The 12,206-nt window shown below is 40.8% G+C and overlaps 1 protein-coding gene across 1 annotated transcript in view; it reads right to left on the bottom strand.

Annotated features, from left to right (window-relative positions):
- Window positions 1-3,996: 3,996 nt before the first annotated feature.
- Window positions 3,997-12,206, bottom strand: part of LOC138042200 (gamma-aminobutyric acid receptor subunit beta-1-like) — a 39,065-nt gene continuing 30,855 nt past the window's right edge. Inside the window, exons 7-9 of the mRNA XM_068888006.1 lie at window positions 7,280-7,494; window positions 5,749-6,081; window positions 3,997-4,354 (exon numbers count right to left, since the gene is read on the bottom strand). Coding sequence (XP_068744107.1) covers window positions 4,157-4,354; window positions 5,749-6,081; window positions 7,280-7,494 — 746 coding nt within the window. The 3' untranslated portion in view covers window positions 3,997-4,156. The remainder of the gene's footprint in view (window positions 4,355-5,748; window positions 6,082-7,279; window positions 7,495-12,206) is intronic.

Here is a 12,206-nt window from a genome sequence, read left to right as displayed (position 1 = left end):
TTTGCCGAACCATTATAACACCTTTCGGGTCTCACAGTTGCAGATAGGAAGAATAGGAGGAATACCTCTCAAAAAGAACTTCTATTGAGACTATTTTCGTGAAGCATGGCGATCAGAATCAAACTATAACCACAGTAAACAAAATGTGTAAATTTCAGATAAACCCTTGCAATCAAAACTACGGAAATTCCCGCGAAATTTGAAGGGACATGACGAGATTTCTAATATCCATTTTTCAGACGTTGCACCTTGTGCATTTTCCGTTGAGGCAACGATATTAATAAAATGAATAAAAATATTTTAAACTTTTTGAAGTTTGCCACTTTGTAGCGGAGTTATGAAGGTTTGAATTCGGCAAAAATCCTATACATTCACTGTAATTGAAGCCGCATTTTGCTCCCCAACCAATAAGGAATTTAAGCCGAAACGACGACAGCTACGGCAACGCCAACGCCAACGCCAAAAGTAGTAATATTATTGGTTAAAAGAACCGACATGATCGTGTCGTCACGTGCGGCACGCATTTTTGTATATTTCTCTCCTATACTCGTCAAAGCTACGACGTGAAATGACCAATTTTAAGGTTTTGACGACAACGTGGAAAACTACAGTGAATCTTTCAGTCTCCCTCTTTTACTTCACATCCGTCCGTACCAGTCCAGTTATAGGACACGTCGCTCATTTTGTATAATATAAACAAGATGGAATAACCATGAAATACTTAGAATAGCTAAAACTAATATTTTGAAGTGACGTGTTCGTCGCCGTAACAGTCGTGGTTTCCTAAACTCCCTTATCTACGACGCGACGGCAACGGAAACGTCACAAATTTTGCATATCAAATGAGCAAAAACAATAGCTTTGCACGCTCTGCATTTGCAGTTTTCATTTTTGTACATTTCTTTCGCAAATCTGCGACGTGAAATGACCAATTCTCACGTTTTACGGAGAACGTGAACAAAACGCAGCGAATTTGAATTTTCTGTCGTAGATTCAATACCGCATCTCCTAATTTAGTTCCTGGAAAGTTACACTAGTTTTTACAAGTTAGAGAAAACGACACAATGACGAAAAAGATTAATAAAGCTGAATTTGCAATTTTAAATGACGTTTTCGTTCGCAGATCTTAAACTCTCTAATATGGCGTCAGAAACGGTGGAAAGATTGGACTTAAGCAAACAGCTTCGTTTTCTTCATCTTAGCCGGTTAAAAAAACATTGGAATATTGTCTTTGCTTTATGTTGCTGAAACCTTGGAATTAGGCATAGGGAAGCATTGGAATTACAGAATTAATGCCCGCATTGCCAGCATTTTTAGCAGCGTTCTTTTAAGAACGATTCAGAACATAACCACAGGTAACCCAGGCTCACTGTGTAGAGAACATATAAGGCGAAGTTTAGGTCTGAAAATTTGCTAGAAAATGGAAATAAAAATCGTTAAAACTTACCATGTGGTGAGCTGTTGTTGTCTTTAATACGTACACGAAGTTTCGGGGAAAATGGTCTCCGTTCACCTTCCCTCATAATATAGTGACAAGGTAGGAGACGGAAGCCAGCTTATGGACTCCGATCGACCCAAAACAAGCACGATTTGTTTCGCAAAAATCGAATCCAGTCGCTAAATAAACGCGCCAGGCTCGTGGAACATGAATTTCTCTAAACCATGAATCCACTGAAGCATCTCCAGGTAGCAACGCGAAGCCACCAGACTCCGTAAAACTTGTAAATTAACCTGCTAAAATGGCGGCCAGAAAGCGTTGGACTAGCGAAGTGTCCAATTCAAAATGGCACTGGACTCTAGACGCCTGGTGACGAGTTTAATAAGTTCTGGAGGGAGGGGAGTGTCACATTGCTAAGAACAAAACTCACTGAGCAATCTGGGACTCCCCTCCCTCCAGGGCGACTTATTAAACTCGTCACCAGGCGTTTTGAGTTGGACACTTCGCGAGTGCAACGCTTTCTGGCCGCCATTTTAGCAGATTAACTTACAAGTTTTACGGAGTCTGGTGGCTTCGCGTTGCTACCTGGAGATGCTTCAGTGGATTCACGGTTTAGAGAAATTCATGTTCCACGAGCCTGGCGTGTTTATTTAGCGACTGGATTCGATTTTCGCGAAACAAATCGTGCTTGTTTTGGGTCGATCGGAGTCCATAAGCTGGCTTCCGTCTCCTACCTTGTCACTATACTATGAAGGAAGGTGAACGGGGACCATTTTTCCCGAAACTTCGTGTACGTATTAAAGACAACAACAGCTCACAACATGGTAAGTTTTAACGATTTTTATTTCCATTTTCTAGCAAATTTTCAGACCTAAACCTCGCCTCATATGTTCCCTATATTTACCAACACACAGTGAGCCTGGGTTACCTGTGAACATAACATGCAAATAAGTGTCAAGATGTGTAGTTCAGATTATGCTTAACTTTTGTGTGAAAAAAGGTAATTGAACTCCAAATTGCTTGTGTCTTTTCCCTACGCTCGAGGCAAAAGAATTGTTTTGATCCGGCTTGACCCAACCAAAGCCTGTGCTTAAAATAAACATTTTCAGACTCGACAGATCTAGAGCTGGATTCAGGTGATCAGAGTTTTTGTTTACCAGCCACGGTACATGGGTCTGATATACTTTCTCCGCATAGTTTTGAACCGCGCAAAAATATCCCTGTATTAATAAGCACTACGCATAGGAAATCCGAGTAATTATCTCGAGATTCCCAGAACGTATACGCAGTAACAATAGTAGGCATAGTCCTTAATTCGGTTTTAGCAGCCGATTTTCTCGGTGAAGTAATCAGTTTTAAGAGAAATCTACATCCAAGTTGGTAAAATCCGAGGACACCAACTTTACGCTCGCTTCAGATGATTAGAATTTTTGTTTACCAGCCACGGTGTCTGGGTCTGATATACTTATAGTTTCAATTTTTGTAATTTTCGTAATTATGGATACCGGGAGTCTGCATATGCTGTTTAATTAAAAAAAAAAAATGGCTCGTGTTTTTCCGTGCGCTCGAGGCCAAGGAATTGTTTTGATCCAGCTCGACCCAACCAGGGTCGGGTAAGGGCCTGGCCAAACGGGAAATGTTTGGTCACTAAACAACATCAAACATTACTTGGTGACCAAACATGCTGATGTTGAAGTGAGTAGCCAAACGGTCAAAACATGTTTAATTTAACTCCACCAGCAAAGAACTATGGGTCACAACACACGTAAACAACACGTGGATACAAGCGACTGAGCAAGCGTGGTACGCATGCGTGCGCCAAACATGTTTGATACAGCTGGCCAAAAGAACAAATCTTCGCCCATCAAAAACGAGAACAAAAAACGAGAACAAAAGAAATTGTTAAAGTTGTTTGATCTAATTTTTGATGGCCTTCAAATTTATCAAACACCACCAAACACGATCAAACAGTACCAAACAAGGTGGTCTAACGGTAAAATGGTTGGTCGCCAAACATACCCCATTTGACTAGGCCTTAATAATAGATCGAGGCCGAGAGTTGGCACGTGCTGATTTCATGAAGAACGGGTATCAACTGCAGGTTTGCTTTGACATTGGAATAAATCACCCAGGGTCCCCGGGGATCGATCTCTGGCAAGCCACGGCTTGATTCATGCATAATACGCATGAGCTAAAAAATAAAGTGCGTGAGACTCAATACAATACATACTTAATTGACAGCTCCCCATAGGAGCTTTTCAGGGCCATTGAAACGCATGCGCAGTTAACGAAACGACGAAACACAACAACCAAAGCTATTAGGAATCCCAACTGGCCGGAGACAAACCAGTTGGCTGTTTACAGTGACAAGTGCAGTTGAGAAGTTGAACCGGGACTACCAGAAAAATTTCAAATAGTGGTCAGAGTGGGAACCCGGGATATGCGGATCTCGTGGCAAGTGCTCTAACCACTGGGACACACTGCCTCCTCAACATTTACTAAGATTTACATATCAACACCTTTTAACAAGATACCAACATGGATTATAATTGGCGAGGTTTTTGGAATGCATATGAAATTCGTGTATGTCTTTATTCCATTCATTTGTAAGTGATCTTGAATGCCCACAAAGGCAATTGAGCCCAGGATTAACTAAATAATAAAAGATATTGGGCGTGTACGCATAACGCAAAACTGTTTTTCCCAATTGGAAAATTATTATCTATATTGTAAGTAATATACAATGTTGAACATGAAGAAGCTCAACGGGAAAAGAATTCGTGCAATTCTGTCGAAAATATCGACTTCATTGTTGGAACTCAGCGGCAGACAGAGACTGGGAATGTAACGAAGGATTGTTGCTCGAGGCGGGCTTGTGGTGTACGGACTGTGCTGAATCGCGGGGCCTGGAACACTCTGGAAGAAAATAATCGAAAGAGAATGAATCGCAAAATTTATAAGCGTTTCCAACCCAGTAGAGAGTCAAGAACGAAATATCAGCAAAAAAGCAACGAGAATACAACAAATTAGCGTCCTTTTGATATGACAAAAAATTTATAGGAATGAATGAAATAAATGTATATGTTTGAAGTGCGGGAGAACAACCTCGTTCCCAGGGTCTCTCTTCTATGTCGCAGTTGAAGGGAGAAGTGATTCTCGTACTTAGCGGCTTCATAGCTCAGTTGGTTGGAGCGTTGTACCGGTATCGCAGACGTCATGGGTTCGAATCCCGTTGAAACCACCTGAATTTTTCAAGTGTCAAAATGAGACAAGTGCTTCAATTGTCCAGACAAGCAGGAGAATCACTTCTCCCTTTCGTTTAAAAGCTCTCTGAAAAAGCCGTGTTCACATCAACTAATTACAGTCCCTGATTATAACTGGATTATAATTACTTCAAACAACCTCAAGGGGGTTGTTTGAAGTAATAGGCCATTTCCGAGTTCACGTCTGCCTCCTCTTCAAAGCGAGTCTAAGTGCGAAGTTTTTCTTATGAAAATTAGTTTTCATTCATATGTAAAGTAGAACTAATTACCATCACAAAAACTTCGCAGTTAGACTCGCTTTGAAGAGGAGGCAGACATGGACTCGGAAATGGCCTATTACAGTATGTAATTTAACAGAATGGCGAACACGTGGTGGCATGAGCAGACGAAACTTCTAATCGCTTTATGGAGCGAAGATTTGGATTTGTCATCTTCTGTTCTCAGAAGCTATCATTGGTTCTCTCCTCGCCTCAAGCATGGTGATGATGATCGTTGCAGCCAAATGATAAGGCGCCATTTTGTCTCACACTGCGATGTTACCCTATTGTATTTGAATTTTCGTAGATGTGAGCAGAACCATAATTGAATAAAATTGAATGGAGTATGATAGCCTGAATTATACTTCCGTTGATCATAATTAACGTTGAGTGTGAACACGGCTTAACTAAGAATACAAAGAAATGAACTGAACAATGTGGCCTGTTATCTAGAAATGGCAATAAAATGAAAATGAAAATGACACATCATCTGCAGGTAATCGTATTATCTAAAAAATAGACCCTTGCAGTGAATACGCCAGCCCTTAACTTCCGCTATCTATGGTGTGCATATATTAAAGCCGAATTCAGCGGCCTTGTTTCGCCGATGATATATTAAAGGCCCACCGTCCACCGACAGGCTTTTCGACCATGTGTTTTTGATATAGAAATTCGCATTGCGTAGCGATCTGATTGGATGAATTTTAGCTTTAACGTGATTTTCATATACGAGAATTGTTCCACAGCAGTTTTCTTAGTGAGCAATCACATATTTCGGCCTTGTTCTCACCTGTCTTGAGTGAGAATTCCTGAGGACAGACTTGTATGGCAAACTGTGGGATGAAGGAGACCTTATTGGATAACCGTGGGTAGACTTTGGTCGAGGTGGCAAACTGTACGAGGATTGAGATCGATGTACACGAACTGCAGAGTTTCTATTAGCGTTGAAATCTTCTATTTCCTTTTCCGCCATCGAATAGTCTTTCGATGGCGACCGCTCTTTCACCGCTTTGGATTTTTTTCTCTCGCTGTGCATAAGAACTGCTACATACTCCAGAAGAACGCCGAAAACAAAGATGAACGATACAATGAGGTAGGAGTCGATGGCCTTAATGTACGAAACCTAGAGGAATATAGTAACAGTAATCACCTAATTCAAGTCTCAAGTTTATTTATAATCGGCGACAAAATGTCTTGAGTCACTTTTTCTTTCGTATTACAACAAATTCTCTCTTCATCAACAAAAACCCCCTCTACCCCTGAGCAATATTGTTACAGTATAGCTCAAACGTTATTGATTGGGAGGTGTGGGGGTCGGGAAGAGGGGCTGAAATGAGTCGTTAAGTTAGCAATAGATTAAAGTACGACTGAAATGCGACAGTGTCTTCAACACTTTTGTTGCAGATTGTAGCTATGCACAATAATTTGTTGCTCAACTAATTGGGAAGATTGTAAATGAAACAGTGAAATCTCACGAAATTAAAGAAGATAAAATGGAAAAACAAAATAAAAAACAAAATAAAAGAAAACGTTGTTATCATTGTTTTCTAGTTGTTCGAGTGTTCTTATCACCGTATTCATTCATTCATTCAGGACTATTTCTGCTATACTTAGGACGTACGTATTTCTTACAAGACGTTTATGAAAAAAAAAAAACAAAAACAAATGAACGGAGCTGCTCTTGACTGTTTGCCGAAAGTGTTTTGAAACCAACACCAAAGTACTTACTTTGGCCAATCAAAATCGGCATTCGAATCAGCCAATCATAACGCGAATATAAGAATGCAACTAACTCTGAGCAAGGGAAAGCATATCGGTGCGCAATAGGCCATTTCCGAGTTCATGTCTGCCTCCTCTTCAAAGCGAGTCTAAGTGCAATGTTTTTGTGATGGTAATTAGTTCTACGTTATATATGAATGAAAACTAATTTTCACAACAAAAAGTTCGCACTTGAACTCGCTTTGAAGAGGAGGCAGACATGAACTTGGAAATGGCCTATTTAAAAGCCACTCACTGATCGTCGTACACAGAAGTAAACACAAACAAGTTCCGGCGGTGGGGAAATCAGGGAGCAAAGCCACCCAAGCCCAATCTGGGAATCACGAGGGAAATGACGAGCAAAGCAGGTCGGGAACGCTTAAAAAAACAGGCAGTCCAAGGCTATCGCAAAGTTACCTTAGACACTCGATTGAAAACCAATTTAGCGAACCAAAGTAAACAATCTAAGAGATTGAGAGTAATAAAGATACCGTTAAAACTGAAAAGAAACAATTTAAAGCTATATATTGAAGAAACGTAAGTCAAGATTGCATTTGATGTACCTTTGGGACAGAATTACGGAGTGACCCCATCAGCGTAACAATGGTAAGAACTGTAGTAATACCAAGGGCTATTCTGGCCGGGACAGCATCTTTGGATATCCAGAATGACAACCAAGAAAGAACCACAATTAAAAAGGTAGGCGAGTAGATTTGAATAAATGAGTATGCTAGCCTTCTTCTGAAAACAAACTTGGCAACCAAATGCGTGTATGTACCTGGAACAAAGAACGATGATCAGCGATTCTAACTACATTGAAAGTACAGCACTTACAGCTCAGGAGCCCGTTTCTCAAAAGTCCCGGAGGCAGTGTGGCCGAGTGGTTAGGGCGCTTGCCTTGAGATCCGGAGATCCCGGGTTCAAGACTCGCTCTGACCACTCTTTGAATTTGTTCCTGGTAGTCCCTGGGTCAACTTCCCAGCTGCACTTGTAAATAGCCAACTGGTTTGCCTCCGGCCAGTTGGGATTCTTAACAGTTGAAGTTGTTGTGTTCTATTGTTTCGATGATTGTGTTTCATTGGCCCTGAAAAGCCCCTATGGGGAGCGGTCAATTAAGTATGTATGTATGTATGTATGTATAACTTTTAGGGCCATTTTTCGGGTGTCGCAATTCTCTCTGTACCTCAAGGACGGGGAGGATTTAAGTCGTCAAACTTGAGAGTCCCTTTGATTTATTGTTACTTTGTAAACATGCTAAAGGATCAGCTTTCCTAAAAAAGTGGTTGGAAGGTTCACATATGGCTTTTCGGGCCCGAACATTTTTCGGGGCTTTCGAGAAACGCCCCCCTGGAGCCTGTTTCTCGAAAGTCCCGAAACTTTTCGTGCCTTTTTCGGGTGTAACAATCCCCTCTGTATCTCAAGAACAGAGGGGTTTTAAGTCATCAAACATCACAGTCATTTTGCTTTTTGTTAACTTCAAAACGTGTCAAAAGACCAACTTATTAAAACATGATGAAGGCAGTTTCGTAAATTACTTTTCAAGCCCGAAAAGTTATCAGGACTTTCAAGAAACGGGCCCCTGGGGCCCCAGTTTCTCGAAAGCCCCGAAAAGCCATTTTTGAAATTGAGAACCGCTTGTTTTGGAAAGCCGATCTTTTAACATGTTTTAAAAGTAACAAAAAGAAATATAATTGTGACGTTTGACGAATTAAATCCAGTCTCCTGTCTTGAGATACAAAAGGAATTGTGACACCCGAAAATGGGCCGAAATTTAGCCAACTCAGAGAGTGGGAACGAAATCAAGTAAAACCAAGGAACCCATGGGTAGTCAGTCATGCGGCCCCCGGTGAAACGTAAGAATAGCTACTTAAAACACTGGAGGGAGGTTTGAATAAAACAGCAAGTACAAAAGGATGCAGTGATGGGAAAACTGAAGATGATTAAAATGAATTGCAATTGGGTTTTTAAAAATTGTTCATCATATTGACCGTTTTTCAAACTTTGTTTTTTTTGTAATTTAAATTATGTATGCTTTACAGACACTATTTTTCTCATGAGGCTTTGATTTGTGCTGTATAATTATAAGAATTTTCTTGGTTTTAACCTCAAGTTGCATAGGGAATAGGAGTAAGCACGAGAAAATGAGAGGACAGAGAGGGAGGCTACCGGTCCAGCCCTTGGGACATGTCATATCCACGAAAGCTATTTTTAGACGAGCGGAAGTCTTTGTTCTAGCGGAAGTTTGTCTTCCGAGACGTCCGCATGCAGGCCAACCTTGGTCTGATGTTTGAAAGAAAATAAATATTCATCAGCCTTCCACGTGCGCCGCCATTTTCTCTTTTCACTAAGAACCTGTGAGCGAGGCAAGACTGTAGGCGGATGTCTCGTAAGACAGACTTCAGCTCGTCTAAAAATAACTTTAGTGGACATGACATATCCCGGCCAATGCCCTGAGCCTCCCTCTCTGTCCCCTCATTTTCTCTTGGAGTGAGTTATTGGAGTGAGGTACTGCACAAAATGCAAAACGAACTGCACTTCCGTGGCATAGCCCCTTTACATGTTACATCTAAGAGCACGAGTAAGCAAGAAGGGTTTAATCGAAATTTTTGAGACCAAGATCATAGAAAAATGCAATATTGAAGTTTTCATTGCGATAGTGAATTCTATTTATTTACGAATCGAGTTGGCTAAAACAAGAGAATATGAGGAAATAGAGCGAATCCAAGTGCCACCATAATAATGCTCTCAAAATCTATTTTTAGATCGCGGCCCGGCTGCGAAGGTTAGTTTTATCTGTTGTTACCACTCTCACCGACACCAACTGACCAATAAGGTGTCTTCTTTAAAATAGGCACGCAGTATAAACGGAAATAACAATCGATCTCAAATAATTTTCATGGACATTCCTTGGTTTCAATCATGTGATCAACAGCCATGTTTTTCTACGAAACAAAAGAAAAAGGTTGCATAGTAATAGAGTCCACTTCCCAGAGGATTGGATCGGGACACCAACATGGCCTCCATTTCATTGTTTGTGAACACCAACATGGCGGCCGTGACGTCATGTGAAATCAAAGAATAGGGCCAAATATGGAGGAGTCATTCTCTTACATCATATTCTCTTAGTCAAGATAAATTCATTATTTCACACGGTGCCAAGAGAATACAATGTAATAAAGAGCGAATATGAGAAGGAATTAATAACAGATTTTTTAAAAAAATCATTGGATTTGGAAAAAGCAATAAAGCAAGGAGACACACCATATCACCAACCCGGAGTGGCCAGCACATCGCGCATGAGCACAACTATTTCACCCGGTTAATGACAGCCATGGACAGCTGTTTCGACCTTGTTAGGCCTCATCAGCATGGCATAGGCAACTTATAAGGCGGGTGTTTTTAGGAACCCCTTTCAAATAACAAATGTGGTAAGCTGGGTTGGAAGCAGCACAAGCGTGTCCATGGCTGCCAATAGACCTTTTGCGGCTAACGATCACATAGTACAAAATCCACCATGCTGGAGGGCAAGCTCATTATTATTCCCCCACTGGGACATTAAAACAAAGGCAAGTCAAGCTTGACTGGTTCAGGTCTCTTTGTTTTAATGTCCCAGTGGGGGAATAATAATGAGCTTGCCCTCCAGCATGGCGGATTTTGTACCATGTGATCGTTAGTTGCAAAAGGCCTATTAAAGATGGTGCCTACTATTGTTATTGCGCATACATTCTGCGCATCTCGAGATACTCGGATTTCCTATGGGTGGTGCTTATAAAATCAGGGATATTTTTGCGTGGTTCAAAACTATGCGGAGAAAGCAGAACTTAACAAGTGCTTTTTGTATGCAAAAAGAAAATTGGGGGTAACCATGCATATTTCGGAGATAATAAGCTTCAATTTGGAAAAGAACGCCATACATTGCTTTGTATTTTGGGGCTTTTTACAAACATTGTTGAGTAATTATCTTTGAAAAATGCGAGGTTAGCCCCAATTTTCTTTTTGGATTTCAATAACACTTGTTAAGATCTGCTTTTCCCGCATATTCAGCAAACCGCGCAAAAATACCTTTGAATTAGTAGGCACCGCCGTCCTTAACCGGGTGAAATAGTCGTGTGCATGTGTGATGTGTTGGCCACACCGGGTTGATGTTATAGTGTGCCACCTTCCTTTTCTTGTTTTCTCCTTTTTTCACTGAAATATGGAGGAGGATTCGCTCCACATATACTTTCGTGGCTAGAACAAGGACCAAGCTCACATCTTACAACTGCGAATGGTATTATCCTGGACACTCGAAAATGTCATTTTTCGCAGCAATCTATTCATCTTGGCCACACTTGACGCGATCCTACGGTATATGAACTGATAACCGAGGTTTAGTGAGCCAATCGGAATATCGCGTTTTCAGCGATAATTTTGGAAAGCCATAACTTTCTTTAGTATTCTTTATTCTTTTGCTCTTGAAGTTTTGTCTTGTGGTGAGGTTTTGTCATTATGTGACGAGGTTTGATGGTTACGTGTTGTATTTCCATCATCATGTCTTGAGGTCTTCCTTTGACATGCTGCATTTACATTTTATGTGGTGAGGTTCTTATTTGACGTCGAGTTTCTCCCTTTATATGTGATTATAAACACAGCACGTCACACGAAGACCTCAACACATCACGATGAAAACACAACACGTAACCAGCAAACTTCGTTACATAATGACAAAACCACACCACATAATAATATTGCCCACTACGTCAAGACCAAAAGAATAAATATTACTAGGACATGTGAGGTCGATAGGGAATGGGATTGCAGAGGTCTAACATTCCTATAGGAAAGGAAATCAAATTGCAATTGGTAGACCCGTTGAAGTTTGGTAGACCAGTTGAAGTTTAAAGAAACTTTCTTCAATTAACAGACGTTTTCTGAAATCAATTATTCTAATTCGGCTTGATGGATCTGTCGTTAGAACCCAACTCGACTTTACGTGCCTTGTAGGCTATTTATAATTAGCAAACCAGAGTAATTATTAATCACGTGGTCACTTTCACTTTTTAGTTTTTAGACCTTGAAAAATATGCAACCAGATGAGTTTGTGTTTGAGCCTAGAGGACAATGGCACGTTCATGAGTAGGCACATTCTGACTTAAACGTTATTACGCATCCAAAGGTGCTTTCAGGATGCGTTTTTTTTTTTGAGAAAATCCGAAAACGGATTCTTGAATCCAATAACGGATTTTGCGTTTTTTTGGCGAAATCCAAAAACGGATAATGAATTCAAAGTATCCGCACTCGAGAAGGATGCTTCGGATCAAATGTAATTCCGGATTTTTGAGATTCACCACTTTAAGGCCGGAACACACAAGGCGATAAGTCACTGCGGCTCGTCGCGGGGACAAGTCGCCGCAACAAATCGCCTTGTGTGACACGGTTAATTTCATGAAAATCATTGTCGCTGCGGCAGATGCACATACGAGGCAGAAATAAGCAAAATCAAAATGAATA

The sequence above is a fragment of the Montipora capricornis genome, chromosome 3 (assembly GCF_036669925.1).
Source record: "Montipora capricornis isolate CH-2021 chromosome 3, ASM3666992v2, whole genome shotgun sequence".
In the NCBI taxonomy this organism is placed as follows: Eukaryota; Metazoa; Cnidaria; class Anthozoa; order Scleractinia; family Acroporidae; genus Montipora; species Montipora capricornis.
This window is presented reverse-complemented; position numbering and strand designations above follow the sequence as displayed.